The 18454-nt window shown below is 37.8% G+C and overlaps 2 protein-coding genes across 2 annotated transcripts in view; both read left to right on the top strand.

The window, feature by feature from the left end:
* LOC121646025 (extracellular calcium-sensing receptor-like) overlaps positions 1-13511 on the top strand; it is a 32998-nt gene extending 19487 nt beyond the window's left edge. The window contains exon 10 of the transcript XR_006011548.1: positions 13388-13511. The gene's annotated coding sequence lies outside the window, so the exon portion shown is untranslated. The remainder of the gene's footprint in view (positions 1-13387) is intronic.
* Positions 9428-13271, top strand: LOC121646029 (extracellular calcium-sensing receptor-like). The gene is made up of 9 exons (XM_041994887.1): positions 9428-9665; positions 9890-10184; positions 10346-10432; positions 10604-10873; positions 11003-11209; positions 11307-11582; positions 11788-12015; positions 12103-12226; positions 12345-13271. Exons 1-9 carry the CDS (start codon positions 9430-9432, stop codon positions 13253-13255), a joined length of 2634 nt encoding a protein of 877 aa, XP_041850821.1. The 5' UTR covers positions 9428-9429; the 3' UTR covers positions 13256-13271.
* Positions 13512-18454: the final 4943 nt, after the last annotated feature.

Below are 18454 nucleotides of genomic sequence, written 5' to 3'. Positions count from 1 at the left end.
CCACCTCAGCAACCTCAGCCCCAGAGATAGGCGAGCCAGCACCAGCTACCCCAGACTCTGCTTCCTCATCAGAAGACGTGTTGGTGGGATTGAGGAGGTCTTCGAAGAATCCCCTTCACCGCCTCACAACGTCTCGAGTCGAGGTCAGCAGCCCCCCATCCCCACTGTACACAGTGTTGACGGAGCACTGCTTTCCCCTCCTGAGCCGCCGGATGGTGGACCAGAATCTCCTCGAAGCCGTCCGGAAGTCATTCTCCATGGCCTCTCCAAACTCCTCCCATGCCCGAGCTTTTGCCTTAGCGACCGCCGAAGCCGTGCCCCGCTTAGCCCGCCAATACCCATCAGCTGCCTCTGGAGTCCCACAGGCCAAAAAGGCCCAAGCGTGTTGTGAGGGTCTGCTGGGAACGTCTGGCAGAGTCCCCTGTCAGAAAGAGTTTCAACTCCCATCTCCGGCAGAGCTTCAACCAAGTCCCGGGTGAGGCAGGGGACATTGAGTCTGAATGGGCTGTGTTCCGTGCCTCTATTGTCGAGGCGGCCAGCCGCAGCTGTGGCCGTAAGGTCGTCGGTGCCTGTCGTGGCGGTAACCCCCGAACTCATTGGTGGACACCGGCAGTAAGGGATGCCGTCAAGCTGAAGAAGGAGATATTTTAAATAAAGTTGTAAAACTATTACACATATATTTGCTCTTTTTATGGTATTAATTTTAATAAACAGATCAACCTTGCAGCTTAATACTACAATTGCATAAAGGTATATCATCATAACACTAAAAAATGAAAATCACACCATAATATCAGAACTCTCAAAAAACATGGGTCATTTTATTTCGGGGAATGTTTGCACCATATAAAATCTGAACCAGTATCACCAGCATGATAACAAGTGAAAAACATGTTTACATTTTCATAGCAATAAAATATTACATTTTTTCTTTTAAAGCCACTGAAATATATATGTGAGTTGCACCTTTATGTTTCTTTTCCTTCATTTTCTTTCTCAGTCTACACATATTGTCTTGTCTTTTACAAGTAAAAAAAAAAAAAAAAAGCTATCATCAAACATTTGTTTAGCCACATGTAAAAAGGAGCAAGTTGGACAATTGAACAGCAGATGGCAGCAGCAGGTTAATAATGTAACAACATGTAGTTAGCAGACTCCATCCATTCAATGTCTAAATCTGCTTTTTACAATGCAGGGCAACAGGAGGCTTGACCCTATCTCATTATTATTATTATTATTAATATTATTATTATTATTATTATTATGATTAACCTAGCATGAATGCATGTTTTTGGACTGTTGGGGGAAGCTGGAGTACCTGAAGAAAACACAAAGCCCCAAGGCTTTGTGTTTTTCAACTTTTTTGTTGTAGGGCGATGTGGTAGCCACCACACTACTGTACAACTTGTAAAGGAACTCATTGTTGTAACTTCATAGATCACGTTCAAAGAACAAATAAAACATGCAGTTACATAATTACCTTGAAAATAATAATTGTTTTCATACATATGTCCAGATATGGCCCCACACATTGCTTGGTGTTATGCTTTGAAAGTGAGATTCTCACTATAAATAATGTATTCTGAGTGAGTCCTGTCCTTTGATAGAGCCAACATTAAATGAAAACATATAGCCTTACTTTTTCCCATAAGATAAGGACAATGTGTATAGCTCTGAATGTTCAAAGCCTCGGGGACCCCAGACCCCAGATTGGGAACTACTGCTGAAACTCATTAGAACTAATAAAATTGCTGAAGTGAAATTTCTTTTTATTAAATGTAAATATAAAAAGCTGAGGATCCTGAATTTTGTGATATTAAACAAAGTGAAGCATAGTGACGATGACATCAAAAATTACAAGACTATTTTAAATTAAAACACGTATGACTTGACAATATGGTTTGATTGAATCCAATTTGTCGGACCAAAACAATTAAAGTGAAACTGCAAGGGTTGGGATCATCGGGAGCAGAGAGTGGTCAGGACAAAATGTACAGGCAGAAAGGATTGACAGACAGCACCTCAGCAGCCGCTATGGAAAGCGAGATTCACAAAGCACTACGCCACAGCGGTTTTTGAGGTGGAAGACTTTTCCCCTCCTGAATCTCCTTAGCTACACAACAACAAGATGGTCCTGAACCATATCAGTCCAAGCCGTTAGCACTATTATCCTGGCTTCTCAACAACTCCAGCAGCTCTGGAAAGCTTTGGAGACTCGCAGCAGGTTGTGGCAGCTACAGGAAGCGCTGCTGTAAGTTGCCACTGCAACAATTTGAGCTGCTGTCTGTCGCCAGATGAGGATGCAGCACGCATCAAATTCAAAGCGCTGCTTCTGGCTTACAAAACAATAACCCAAATACCTCCTGTCTACCTCCACTGCTTAATCCAGAGCTACACTCCCTCTCAACAGTAATGCTCTCCCACTGAAAGACGCCTAGTGCTCCCACCACAATGTGGCACAAAATCAGTAGCTAGACTCTTCTCCTCTGTTGTCCCCCGGTGGTGGAACGATCGGCCTAACTCTGTCCTTATCCACTTTTAAAAGCAAGCTAAAGACTCAGTAGCTGAACTCTTCTACTCAACAGAATGAGTTAGAAAGATTTGTCCAGCTCTTTGGCTCAACCAAGAACTGAATAAGCTGTGTGCACTTATACCCAAGTTGACATTGTTCAATGAAATTGTGATCTTGTGATAGAATAGAATAGAATAGAATAGAATAGAATAGAGTGAGAGCCCCCTCACCCATTATGTGCACCTTTTACTGAGGCACCATTGAGAGCATCCTGATCAGCTGTGTCACTGTGTGGTTCGGGAGCTGCACAGAACAGAGCAGAAAAACACTGCAGCACATAGTGAACACAGTGGGGAAGATCATTGGTGTCACACTTCCTCCTCTCCTGGGCCCTTATAACACCCTCCTGACCTGCAAAGCAGTCAGCATTATGAGGGACTCCAGCCACCCCTTGCACAGCCTGTTTAGCTTCCTGCCTTCTGGAAGAAGGTATCGGAGCATCCAAGCCTGCTATACCAGACTTTTAAACAGCTTCGACCATCAGTCTGTCAGAAAGTTGAACTCACTTTCCTCCCTACCACCTCCTTCCTCGGCCTCCAGAAACTTTGAACTCTGAACCCTCCTCAACACTTACTGAACACAGAAATTGCACTATTAAAAAAAAAAAAGAAAAAAAAATGAGGCTACTGTTGCCACAGAATCACCTAATTGTGTGTTTTACACTGTTTTTCTTTTCTTTAAATTATCCTTTGTATTTTTTGCACCATGGGATGGAGAGAAACATCCTTTTTAATTTCTGTGTATGTACTCAGATACCACAGAAACTGACAATAAAAAAGCTTGAATCTTGATCTTAAATTATCTTTTTCTTTTCTTCTTTATTTCACTCTTTTTCTTGTGAATAAAACATTAACAAGGGTCATCAACCGTCTTCAGACCCCCTTATGTCCCCTTTTATTTATGTGACTTCTTATAACTGCAATTGACCAAAATGCTTCATCTAACCAACAGACTGCTGACTTCTAAATTGAAAACTATAAAACATTATGAACAACACTAATTTGCATGCATTGCTTTGCACCATAAAACATCTGTCTCCAGCATGAGTTAGATGTCCTGAACTGCAGAGCTGAAGTAACTTGTTTAATAAACACACAGTTCTCATCATTATCATAGTAATATCTTATTAACCCAATATATTCCTATTACCTTACTCTTATTATCTTCTATCAACTTAAAAAATGTCAGCTTCTTTATTCCTATAGTCTTCAGTCTCACTACGCAGCTATATGGGAAAATAGAATAACTTTATAGCCAAACTCTGTTATTTTTAAACTTCCTTCTTTTAAATTTATTTTCTTTTTAAGGTTACATTATTTGCATTGTAACCTTCTTTCTTTTACAAATTTTACTCCTCTGTTAAAGTCTAATATTTCTCACAGATGGGTTTAACTATTACTCTATGACTTCATAACTCTAACCTCTTCATAACCTAAACTGTCATAGAATTCTTAATGAAATTTCCTCCTCTCGTTGTTCTTGAACAACCTCTTATCTGAACCAAATGAAGAGATTTCTTCTTCATCCTATCTAAGTGTTCTGAGTTGCAAATAATCTCCCCAAATGTTCCCAATCTTGCTCATATGAAACACATTCTAAACAAAAACCTCCACACTGACTTTCTCCTCAACACACACAATGACACACACATAGCCTTGCAGAGCTGCTTCTACTGAACTCCTGCACACACACAGATGATCATCTCACCAAACAGTTTATAAACACTTATAAACTAAAGTTAAGAATGCTTTTTCTTTGTTTGTTTTTAATTATGTTTCATGATGTTGTTTCTATTTTTGTTTCCTTTCATTGCAAGATTAGTTATTTTAACTATTGTTAGCAATATGAAAAGCAATCTGGCTCAAGTTGGATTTAATAAAAAAATAAACCAGTTTCAGCTCCAGCAAAACTGTTCAGGAACCCCTCCGGTCCTGGGAAATGTTGGCGATCACTATTCAACTTTTTCTATTGCTATTGCCAATGTGCTAGGTTTATACAAAATGCCTCTTGTAAGTTTTAAGTTTCCAGTTTTCTGTCTTTTTTATTAATATTTTTAATGATGTTTATTCAAATACTTTTAATGACTTTATAAAGTTTCTGTTTATTTATAGGTGAGTTATTTTGCCACATGTTCCTGCCTGAGTGATCGGCAGCGCTTTCCAACCTTCTTTAGAACAACCAAGTGATGCTTTTCAGGTGAAACACAATTACCTCGGAAAATTTAAAGTACATGTATTTCAGACAGTTGTCTGAATAAATAACTAGTACTAAATGATACAGTCTTTATTTTATTTGATGGTGACAAATGTACCAAGTTTAATAGAGAAATATATAGGAATTTTCTATAGCTTGTTCTAAAAGAATACACTAGTCCACACACTAATGTTTTAATGCTCATGTGCTCACGTATAGGTGCGTGCTATGATTCAGATTCTCAAACACTTTGGTTGGACGTGGGTAGGTCTGCTGGTCAGTGATGATGATTATGGACGTCATGTTGCCCAGTCCTTTCAATCAGACCTGCCTAACTCTGGTGGAGGTTGCCTGGCCTACCTTGAGGTTTTACCCTGGGACAGTAATCCAAGTGAACTCAAAAGGATTGTACATTTGATTAAAAAATCAACCGCTCATGTTGTCATTGTGTTTGCACATGAGATTCACATGATTCAACTGATGGAAGAGGTAAGAAATTAAATTTAGTTAAATATTAATCTATAATTTAAATTATATTGATTAACCATTTTGGTTATTTTTTGTCATGCTCCAAAAAAATTTCTTCACTATGTACTATTGCCTAACAAAAAATATTGTTATGTATAATAACGAAAAGGCTCTTCAAAAAGTCAAGCCATCATCCATCTTACAAATGCTCAAATTACCCATAATGCTTAAAAATACAGTCCCTTTCTCTGAATGGATAAAAGAATTCTTTAAAATTTAGGTGGCGAGGCAGAATGTAACAGGTCGACAGTGGATTGCCAGTGAAACCTGGACATTAGCATCTGTACTCCAGACTTCAGAGCTAATGCCATACCTGAGCGGCACATTGGGCATCGCCATCCGTCGAGGCTGCTACACCCTGATATTATAGTTAGCATGGATTGTTAAGAAAAGGCACATTATCTAATCATAAAGGTGATATGTTTGCTATTAGTTATTAACAGTCTTAAATTGTAAGCAGCTTCTTTCCTTCTAATTGCTGAAAATATGGTCCAGCTTCCCCTTGATCTGGAATTGGACTAAGTGGTTTAGAAAGTGAATGAATGAAAAATTATTAGTATTAGATATCTACAGATACACTATACACCTCAAATTTAGCCTGATAGCTGCAGCTAGCTTTTCAGCAAGGATAACATCAGGCAGTAGCTGATATTTATATGGTGTATCCTGGCTGTGCTGCTTTGACTTTGAAGATAGCTTTAAGTAATTTCTTAGAACAAATTTGTGCTCATTCAAAAATAGTCTGATGAAACGTTATAATATTTTTATTGCATATTTTATGGTTTCTCTGACAAAATGTTAACATCAATACTGGTATAACGTCAGCTCAATATTTCACAGTTAATGCATCTGCATTTACACCAGCTCTCTTTGTTTCAAATCCTAGTCTGTTTGCTCAGAAAGTCTGCTTTGTTTGGGGAACTGTGAATGCACAAACGAGCTTAGATTTGGGTTCTTAGGATCTCATTTGGGTTCAGCACAGGCCAATGTGGGTAAACCTAAACTACACATACCTGTGTGTGGGAATGTGAGCAACAACCAAGTCATAAAATTAGTACAATCTTCACCTTCCTCTTTGTATTTTGATGTTAGCAATAAACATCACACTGCACTTCAAGCAATAAATAAATGATATGTGAAGAAGATCATTCACGTTGTTCTTTCTCAAGCATTTAAAGTTTTCAACCCTCAACAATCAATTGATATCACACATAAATTAATTTGATTCTACAGCTGTGTATGCAGCAGTGACCTGTGCTGTTCAGAAACTGGTGAAATTTACATGGACTGAACAGCAAATCTAAAAACTAAGGAAGTCATTACTTTGGCTCTTTCCTCTAAAAATGACTATTTATATTAAATTAGCAGCACCTGTTGTTGTTTAAAACAGTTTTACATTTAGATAAATATTCCTATCAACCACTGATCTTTAAAATCTTAGACTGTAATTATAATATTATCTTACTGTATAATTTTAGTTGTCAACACAAACTCATCTCTACTGACTCATCAAGGATAGTGATGAAAGATAAGAATGTGCAGCCCTCTTCAGTTAAAAAATCATTTACTTACAACTTTCGCCATAGCAAAGGTTATGCCCTTTGCTATGGCGAAAGTTGTAAGCTATTGCTGAGACCAGAATTATCATTTTTCTGATGATTATCGGCACCAAAAAAGTCCACTTTAAAATGTAATAACTGCCTTTGAAGAGAAATCCAAAAGGAAGAGATCACAAAAGAAAAAAGAGATTCTATGTCACGTTTGTTTTCACACATACACCTATATCTAAGACATGCTGATCATTCTTGACCTTCATTTGAAACATCAGTACTGTGGACAGCAACATCAAGCTTACAAAAGAAAACACAATGTTTTTATCCTCTGCTATGAGGGAGATGGAAGTCTTAACATTTATTTATACCACAAATGTAGACCCATGGATAATTACGTGTGAAGTGTGTTGCGTTAGCTTTTTTGTATTAGGCTTTAGACAGGCCCACACCATGATCTTATATATGTATGCAGCAGCGTGGGTTCGTTTGTCTGTCAGTCTGTCTGTCTTTTAACATCATAACTCACAAAGTTATGGATGGATTTTAATGAAATGTTCATAAAATCTCAGAAATGGAATAAGCAACATGTGATTAGATTTTGGGGGTGATTTGGATCCCCACCTGGATCTAGGGATTTTTTTAAGGATTATTTACTATCTCAGACCATTTTCTAATCTGCATTGTAATGAACTCTACCAGCCAGTCTGCCTTAGCTACCCTACTGGGGCCTAACTGCCCCAACAACAGTGTTGGGATCCCTTTAACCCATTTTTGCCATATATGATTTTAATAATAAATACATTGTACTTTTTCCAATTAGGGAACATCAATTGCAGCACTGAGACCAACCATAATCGTTGGAAAAACCTTTATCAAACATTGCAGTCACAGCTGTCTTGGTGTGCTGCTACCATCTAGTGGATAATTTATTTATTGTAATATTCTAACATCTGTAGTCGTTCTACTTTCATGCAAAATCATTGTGAAATGAAATGCATGTTAGGCCCTGCCCACAGTTCTTTTTTCTCTAATGGGTGTAAGATGAAACAAGACTGCAAACCAATAAAAGTGGGACAACTAAACATAAACTGGACTCAGAGAAGAGGGCAACCAGGTGAAAGTCATGTGGCCTATTTTACACACAAGCCTGCTCATGCTTGTGTTGTTTGAGTATGCTTTTTTTGTTAGCAATAAACATCACACTGCACTTCAAGTAATAAATAAATGATATGTGAAGAAGATCATTCACGTTGTTCTTTCACAAGCATTTAAGGTTTTCAACCCTCAACAATCAATTGATATCACACATAAATTAATTCGATTCTACAGCTGTGTATGCAGCAGTGACCTGTGCTGTTCAGAAACTGGTGAAATTTACATGGATTGAACAGCAAATCTAAAAACTAAGGAAGTCATTACTTTGGCTCTTTCCTCTAAAAATGACTATTTATATTAAATTAGCAGCACCTGTTGTTGTTTAAAACAGTTTTACATTTAGATAAATGTTCCTATCAACCACTGATCTTCAAAATCTTAGACTGTAATTATAATATTATCTTATTGTATAATTTTAGTTGTCAATACATACTCATCTCTACTGACTCATCAAGGATAGTGATGAAAGATAAGAATGTGCAGCCCTCTTCAGTTAAAAACTCATTTACTTACAACTTTCGCCATAGCAAAGGTTATGCCCTTTGCTATGGCGAAAGTTGACCTTCATTTGAAACATGATTACTGTGGACAGCAACATCAAGCTTACAAAAGAAAACACAATGTTTTTATCCTCTGCTATGGGGGAGATGGAAGTCTTAACATTTATTTATACCACAAATGTAGACCCATGGATAATTACGTGTGAAGTGTGTTGCGTTAGCTTTTTTGTATTAGGCTTTAGACAGGCCCACACCATGATCTTATATATGTATGCAGCAGCGTGGGTTCGTTTGTCTGTCAGTCTGTCTGTCTTTTAACATCATAACTCAAAAAGTCATGGATGGATTTTAATGAAATGTTCATAAAATCTCAGAAATGGAATAAGCAACATGTGAATAGATTTTGGGGGTGATTTGGATCCCCACCTGGATCTAGGGATTTTTTTAAGGATTATTTACTATCTCAGACCATTTTCTAATCTGCATTGTAATGAACTCTACCAGCCAGTCTGCCTTAGCTACCCTACCAGGGGCTAACTGCCCCAACAACAGTGTTGGGATCCCTTCAACCCATTTTTGCCATATATGATTTTAGTAATAAATACATTGTACTTTTTCCAATTAGGGAACATCAATTGCAGCACTGAGACCAACCATAATCGTTGGAAAAACCTTTATCAAACATTGCAGTCACAGCTGTCTTGGTGTGCTGCTACCATCTAGTGGATAATTTATTTATTGTAATATTCTAACATCTGTAGTCATTCTACTTTCATGCAAAATCATTGTGTAATGAAATGCATGTTAGGCCCTGCCCACAGTTCTTTTTTCTCTAATGGGTGTAAGATGAAACAAGACTGCAAACCAATAAAAGTGGGACAACTAAACATAAACTGGACTCAGAGAAGAGGGCAACCAGGTGAAAGTCATGTGGCCTATTTTACACACAAGCCTGCTCATGCTTGTGTTGTTTGAGTATGCTTTTTCTTCCACTGCATCCTCCTCTCACTTCTCCTCCACCTGTGAGTTACAGGGACAGTTTCATCTAAATGGGATGCACAAGGCAGGAGACGTGGTTCTGGGGGGACTGTTTCAAATGCACTTCTTTTCCACCTTTCCCGACCTATCTTTTACCTCCAAGCCACAACAACTAACCTGCAATGGGTGAGTGTGTTAGGGTCACAGCAAATATAAGAATCTGGGAGAAATCTGGAACTGACAGAACAGCTGCAAAACTGATATCATACCTTCAAATTAGTCAATGTTTGTTTGCAGACATTTAAAACATTTTTAGGCAATTTACTTAATTTATTTTGTAACAATGATTGTTCTGTGCAGTTGGCGTGGTTACATTTTTCTGTGTTAAACAGTAAAGTACTTTCTCTTAGTTTTGATGTTCTAGGATTTAGGAAGGTCCAGACCATGACTTTTGCCATTGATGAGATCAACAGAAACGTCAACCTGCTTCCAAATGTGACTCTGGGATACAGTCTGTTTGATAACTGTCTCACTCTTGGAGTGGGATTCCGTGCAGCATTGGCATTACTCAATGGTCAAGAGGAGCAAATTACATTAAATAAGACCTGTGTGGGAAGCCCTCCAATTGTTGGGCTCGTAGGTGATTCTTCATCAACACGCTCTATAGCCATCTCTAGTGTCTTAGGTTTGTACAGAGTACCTATGGTAAGTTTTTCATTTTACCATCTAATAATTCCTTGAATGATTTCATTTAAACTTTAAAACTTTTTAATGTCAAGTGTATAAAAGTGATACTATATTATATTTAGTGATAAAAGATTTTAATATTTTTAGCAATGCAAAGTGTGTGTGTTTCTGCTTCACAGGTGAGTTATTTTGCCACATGCTCTTGCCTGAGTGACCGGGAGAAGTTTCCATCGTTCTTTAGGACAATTCCAAGTGATGCTTTCCAGGTATAAACCTTAAAATAAGAAATATTATACAGAATGAAATTTTCTGTTTGACTAGTCACACACTTTTGTTATCAACTGAATTGTAAAATAGAAAACAAAACTGACCAAACTATATAAATAAATATATTTTGCTCCTGAACTCCACTTATTCCTCACTCTGTGCTCACTTAGGTGCGTGCTATGATTCAGATTCTAAAACATTTTGGCTGGACTTGGGCTGGTCTGCTGATCAGTGATGATGATTATGGACTCCATGCTGCCCGATCCTTCCAAACAGATCTCAGTCTGTCTGGTGCAGGCTGCCTGGCTTACTTAGAGGTCTTGCCATGGGAGAAAGACACAACTGAACTGAAGAGGATTGTGGATGTGATGAAGAAATCCACCGCCCGTGTGGTTATTGTGTTTGCACATGAGAGTCAAATCATTAATCTCATGGAGGAGGTTGGTCTTGGTTTTATAGTCAGAAAATTTATTGTATGCTCCAGTTCTAAAAATACCCATAATTTCTCAGAGTAATGCAGTAATCTAGTGGCTTGGAAATCTAAGAGTATACATTTGGTAAATGCACAGGTGGTAAGACAGAATATGACGGGTCTGCAGTGGATGGCTAGTGAAGCCTGGACAACTGCTGCCGTGCTTCAGACCCCTCATCTCATGCCATACTTGGGTGGAACACTGGGGATTGCTATTCGCCGAGGGGAAATACCAGGCCTCAGGGACTTTCTGCTGCAAACTCGTCCTGACCTCCTTCATAACAACAGCTATGAAAATAGCATTGTGAGTTTTACCAGCATAAGCTGATCTTTTTTGTATCAGTGAAAAACAGTCAAAAGACAAGTATCACTGACAAGGTAGAGTTTTGCATTTATTACAGGTAAACCAGTTCTGGGAATTCACATTTCAGTGTAGATTTACACCACCTTCATTAGACTGGGTGGAAGCTGGGGGAACATTGTGCACTGGAGAAGAAGATCTAGAGGCTGTGGAGACTGAGTTTTTGGATGTTTCTAATCTCAGGGCTGACTACAATGTTTACAAAGCTGTGTATGCATTGGCATATGCCCTTAATGATGTGCTGCGGTGTGAGCAAGGGAGAGGGCCTTTTAGTGAGCACACATGTGCCACTTTGCAAACACTTCAGCCATGGCAGGTACACTATGCTCCCTCTGATTATGTGACTAAATCCTGCTTTTCACTAGTTTAGCCTGCAGGATGAAACGCAAAGTTTTCAAATGGATTATGAACTGACAGAAGGATTTATTAAAAAATGTTTTGCAAGATATCAATAAGAAGCTATTTGACATCACTCAAATTATTGCTTAGTTTATGTTTTCTTTTTTTTTCTTCTTTCTTAGCTTGTGTATTATCTGGAAAAAGTGAACTTCACTACATCATTTGGGGATCGAGTATCATTTGATGCGAAAGGTGATGCTTTACCAATATATGATGTTATGAACTGGTTGTGGCTCCCTGATGGAAGAACTAAAATTCAAAATGTGGGAGAAGTTAAAATATCAGAATTCAAAGGTGAAGAACTTATCATTGACGAAGACAAGATCTTCTGGAATTTGGAATCAAAAAAGGTTATATCCTATCGTTTTTCCTCTTTTATAATTCATCTTAGAAGGGTAAAAAATGCTCAAATAACAGAATCTTTTTTCCTCCCATAGCCTCCTCGCTCAGTGTGCAGTGAGAACTGTCTACCAGGTACTCGCATGGTGAGAAGGAAGGGGGAACCTGAGTGCTGTTTTGACTGCATCCCTTGTTCTGAGGGAAAGATTATAAATATAACCAGTGGGTATCCATCTAACTTATTTTTATGACAGTATGGTTTGTTTGTTTGTTTTTTTTGTTTGTTTTTTTTTTTGTTTTAGCATGCAGTATATGTCACACTGTCTCCCCTTTTTGTTAGACTCCTTAGAGTGCATCAGTTGTCCAGAAGACTTCTGGTCCAGCCCTCAGCGTGACTACTGCATTCCTAAAGAAACTGAGTTCCTCTCTTATCAGGAGCCCCTGGGTATCTGCTTGACGGCTGCATCTTTACTGGGAACATGTATTTGTGCTGTTGTCCTGGGAATCTTCACTTATCATCGCAGAACACCTATAGTACGAGCCAATAACTCTGAACTGAGCTTTCAGCTCTTAGTGTCACTCAAACTGTGTTTCCTGTGTTCACTGCTTTTCATCGGACGACCCAGACTGTGGACGTGCCAACTGAGACATGCAGCATTCGGGATCAGCTTTGTGCTTTGTGTATCGTGCATCCTGGTTAAAACCATGGTGGTGTTGACTGTGTTCAAATCATCCAAGCCAGGAGGTGGAGCCAATCTCAAGTGGTTTGGTGCAATGCAGCAGAGAGGAACAGTTTTAGTTCTTACTTCTATTCAAGCAGCCATCTGCACTGCTTGGCTTGTCTCTTCCTCACCAACCCCTTATAAAAACACTCAATATTATGATGACAAGATAGTTTATGAGTGTGTTGTTGGGTCCACTATTGGTTTTGCTGTATTACTTGGATACATTGGCTTATTGGCTCTTCTTAGCTTTCTGTTAGCATTTATGGGAAGGAATCTTCCAGATAACTTCAACGAAGCCAAACTCATCACATTCAGCATGCTGATCTTCTGTGCTGTGTGGGTGGCCTTTGTTCCTGCTTATATCAGCTCACCAGGCAAATATGCAGATGCAGTGGAGGTATTTGCCATTCTGGCTTCTAGTTTTGGTCTCTTGTTGGCGCTGTTTGGACCCAAATGTTACATAATCTTGCTGAGACCAGAAAGGAACACAAAGAAAGCTATTATGGGTCGAGGTATTAAATCATAAAAGAGCATGCACCCATTTTATAGGACAGATTGAATACTTTTTCTTTTTCTTTATAGGTCGATGTAATATTTCTAAAATTGTAGGAAAAAGAGCTGATGCCAAATTAATACTTTTAAATGTTAAGCATTCTAGGTAACATAATTCACAATAGATACAGTGAGATATTTTAAATAAAGTTGTAAAACTATTACACATATATTTGCTCTTTTTATGGTATTAATTTTAATAAACAGATCAACCTTGCTGCTTAATACTGTAGTTGCATAAAGGTATATCATCATAACACTAAAAAATGAAAATCACACCATAATATCAGAACTCTCAAAAAACATGGGTCATTTTATTTCGGGGAATGTTTGCACCATATAAAATCTGAACCAGTATCACCAGCATGATAACAAGTGAAAAACATGTTTACATTTTCATAGCAATAAAATATTACATTCTGTCTTTTAAAGCCACTGAAATATATATGTGAGTTGCACCTTTATGTTTCTTTTCCTTCATTTTCTTTCTCAGTCTACACATATTGTCTTGTCTTTTACAAGTAAAAAAAAAAAAAAAGCTATCATCAAACATTTGTTTAGCCACATGTAAAAGGGAGCAAGTTGGACAATTGAACAGCAGATGGCAGCAGCAGGTTAATAATGTAACAACATGTAGTTAGCAGACTCCATCCATTCAATGTCTAAATCTGCTTTTTACAATGCAGGGCAACAGGAGGCTTGACCCTATCTCATTATTATTATTATTATTATTATCATTATTATTAATATTATTATTATTATTATTATTATTATTAATATTATTATTATAATTATTATTATTATTATTATTATTATTATTATGATTAACCTAGCATGAATGCATGATTTTGGACTGTTGGGGGAAGCTGGAGTACCTGAAGAAAACACAAAGCCCCAAGGCTTTGTGTTTTTTAACTTTTTTGTTGTAGGGCGATGTGGTAGCCACCACACTACTGTACAACTTGTAAAGGAACTCATTGTTGTAACTTCATAGATCACGTTCAAAGCACAAATAAAACATGCAGTTACATAATTACCTTGAAAATAATAATTGTTTTCATACATATGTCCAGATATGGCCCCGCACATTGCTTGGTGTTATGCTTTGAAAGTGAGATTCCCACCATAAATAATGTATTCTGAGTGAGTTCTGTCCTTTGATAGAGCCAACATTAAATGAAAACATATAGCCTTACTTTTTCCCATAAGATAAGGACAATGTCTATAGCTCTGAATGTTCAAAGCCTCGGGGACCCCAGACCCCAGATTGGGAACTACTGCTGAAACTCATTAGAACTAATAAAATTGCTGCAGTGAAATTTCTTTTTATTAAATGTAAATATAAAAAGCTGAGGATCCTGAATTTTGTGATATTAAACAATAAAGTGAAGCATAGTGACCATGACATCAAAAATTACAAGACTATTTTAAATTAAACCACGTATGACTTGACAATATGGTTTGATTGAATCCAATTTGTCGGACCAAAACTTTTGTTTGCATAACTCCACCCACTGCCAAATTTGGAAAAATCCCTGAAACTGCAAGGGTTGGGATCATCGGGAGCGGAGAGTGGTCAGGACAAAATGTACATGCAGAAAGGATTGACAGACAGCACCTCAGCAGCCGCTATGGAAAGCGAGATTCACAAAGCACTACGCCACAGCGGTTTTTGAGGTGGAAGACTTTTCCCCTCCTGAATCTCCTCAGCTACACAACAACAAGGTGGTCCTGAACCATATCAGTCCAAGCCGTTAGCACTATTATGCTGGCTTCTCAACAGCTCCAGCAGCTCTGGAAAGCTTTGGAGACTCGCAGCAGGTTGTGGCAGCTACAGGAAGCACTGCTGTAAGTTGCCACTGTATCAATTTGAGCTGCTGTCTGTCGCCAGATGAGGATGCAGCACGCATCAAATTCAAAGCGCTGCTTCTGGCTTACAAAACAATAACCCAAATACCTCCTGTCTACCTCCACTGCTTAATCCAGAGCTACACTCCCTCTCGACAGTAATGCTCTCCCACTGAAAGACGCCTAGTGCTCCCACCACAATGTGGCACAAAATCAGTAGCTAGACTCTTCTCCTCTGTTGTCCCCCGGTGGTGGAACGATCGGCCTAACTCTGTCCTTATCCACTTTTAAAAGCAAGCTAAAGACTCAGTAGCTGAACTCTTCTACTCAACAGAATGAGTTAGAAAGATTTGTCCAGCTCTTTGGCTCAACCAAGAACTGAATAAGCTGTGTGCACTTATACCCAAGTTGACATTGTTCAATGAAATTGTGATCTTGTGATAGAATAGAATAGAATAGAATAGAATAGAATAGAATAGAATAGAGTGAGAGCCCCCTCACCCATTATGTGCACCTTTTACTGAGGCACCATTGAGAGCATCCTGATCAGCTGTGTCACTGTGTGGTTCGGGAGCTGCACAGAACAGAGCAGAAAAACACTGCAGCACATAGTGAACACAGTGGGGAAGATTATTGGTGTCACACTTCCTCCTCTCCTGGGCCCTTATAACACCCTCCTGACCTGCAAAGCAGTCAGCATTATGAGGGACTCCAGCCACCCCTTGCACAGCCTGTTTAGCTTCCTGCCTTCTGGAAGAAGGTATCGGAGCATCCAAGCCTGCTATACCAGACTTTTAAACAGCTTCGACCATCAGTCTGTTAGAAAGTTGAACACTCTTTCCTCCCTACCACCTCCTTCCTCGGCCTCCAGAAACTTTGAACTCTGAACCCTCCTCAACACTTACTGAACACAGAAATTGCACTATTAAAAAAAAAAAAGAAAAAAAAATGAGGCTGCTGTTGCCACAGAATCACCTAATTGTGTGTTTTACACTGTTTTTCTTTTCTTTAAATTATCCTTTGTATTTTTTGCACCATGGGATGGAGAGAAACATCCTTTTTAATTTCTGTGTATGTACTCAGATACCACAGAAACTGACAATAAAAAAGCTTGAATCTTGATCTTAAATTATCTTTTTCTTTTCTTCTTTATTTCACTCTTTTTCTTGTGAATAAAACATTAACAAGGGTCATCAACCGTCTTCAGACCCCCTTATGTCCCCTTTTATTTATGTGACTTCTTATAACTGCAATTGACCAAAATGCTTCATCTAACCAACAGACTGCTGACTTCTAAATTGAAAACTATAAAACATTATGAACAACACTAATTTGCATGCATTGCTTTGCACCATAAAACATCTGTCTCCAGCATGAGTTAGATGTCCTGAACTGCAGAGCTGAAGTAACTTGTTTAATAAACACACAGTTCTCATCATTATCATAGTAATATCTTATTAACCCAATATATTCCTATTACCTTACTCTTATTATCTTCTATCAACTTAAAAAATGTCAGCTTCTTTATTCCTATAGTCTTCAGTCTCACTACGCAGCTATATGGGAAAATAGAATAACTTTATAGCCAAACTCTGTTATTTTTAAACTTCCTTCTTTTAAATTTATTTTCTTTTTAAGGTTACATTATTTTTATTGTAACCTTCTTTCTTTTACAAATTTTACTCCTCTGTTAAAGTCTAATATTTCTCACAGATGGGTTTAACTATTACTCTATGACTTCATAACTCTAACCTCTTCATAACCAAAACTGTCATAGAATTCTTAATGAAATTTCCTCCTCTCGTTGTTCTTGAACAACCTCTTATCTGAACCAAATGAAGAGATTTCTTCTTCATCCTATCTAAGTGTTCTGAGTTGCAAATAATCTCCCCAAATGTTCCCAATCTTGCTCATATGAAACACATTCTAAACAAAAACCTCCACACTGACTTTCTCCTGCACACACACAATGACACACACATAGCCTTGCAGAGCTGCTTCTACTGAACTCCTGCACACACACAGATGATCATCTCACCAAACAGTTTATAAACACTTATAAACTAAAGATAAGAATGCTTTTTCTTTGTTTGTTTTTAATTATGTTTCATGATGTTGTTTCTATTTTTGTTTCCTTTCATTGCAAGATTAGTTATTTTAACTATTGTTAGCAATATGAAAAGCAATCTGGCTCAAGTTGGATTTAATAAAAAATAAACCAGTTTCAGCTCCAGCAAAACTGTTCAGGAACCCCTCCGGTCCTGGGAAATGTTGGCGATCACTATTCAACTTTTTCTATTGCTATTGCCAATGTGCTAGGTTTATACAAAATGCCTCTTGTAAGTTTTAAGTTTCCAGTTTTCTGTCTTTTTTATTAATATTTTTAATGATGTTTATTCAAATACTTTTAATGACTTTATAAAGTTTCTGTTTATTTATAGGTGAGTTATTTTGCCACATGTTCCTGCCTGAGTGATCGGCAGCGCTTTCCAACCTTCTTTAGAACAACCAAGTGATGCTTTTCAGGTGAAACACAATTACCTCGGAAAATTTAAAGTACATGTATTTCAGACAATTGTCTGAATAAATAACTAGTACTAAATGATACAGTCTTTATTTTATTTGATGGTGACAAATGTACCAAGTTTAATAGAGAAATATATAGGAGTTTTCTATAGCTTGTTCTAAAAGAATACACTAGTCCACACACTAATGTTTTAATGCTCATGTGCTCACGTATAGGTGCGTGCTATGATTCAGATTCTCAAACACTTCGGCTGGACGTGGGTAGGTCTGCTGGTCAGTGATGATGATTATGGACGTCATGTTGCCCAGTCCTTTCAATCAGACCTGCCTAAATCTGGTGGAGGTTGCCTGGCCTACCTTGAGGTTTTACCCTGGGACAGTAATCCAAGTGAACTCAAAAGGATTGTACATTTGATTAAAAAATCAACCGCTCATGTTGTCATTGTGTTTGCACATGAGATTCACATGATTCAACTGATGGAAGAGGTAAGAAATTAAATTTAGTTAAATATTAATCTATAATTTAAATTATATTGATTAACTATTCTGATTATTTTTTGTCATGCTCCAAAAAGATTTCTTCACTATGTACTATTGCCTAACAAAAAATATTGTTATGTATAATAATAAAAAGGCTCTTCAAAAAGTCAAGCCATCATCCATCTTACAAATGCTCAAATTACCCATAATGCTTAAAAATACAGTCCCTTTCTCCGAATGGTTAAAAGAATTCTTTAAAATTTAGGTGGCGAGGCAGAATGTAACAGGTCGACAGTGGATTGCCAGTGAAACCTGGACA

This window comes from Melanotaenia boesemani, chromosome 9, assembly GCF_017639745.1.
Source record: "Melanotaenia boesemani isolate fMelBoe1 chromosome 9, fMelBoe1.pri, whole genome shotgun sequence".
Taxonomy (NCBI): Eukaryota; Metazoa; Chordata; class Actinopteri; order Atheriniformes; family Melanotaeniidae; genus Melanotaenia; species Melanotaenia boesemani.
Note: the sequence above shows the minus strand (reverse complement) of the source record. Positions and strands in the feature narration are given on the sequence as shown.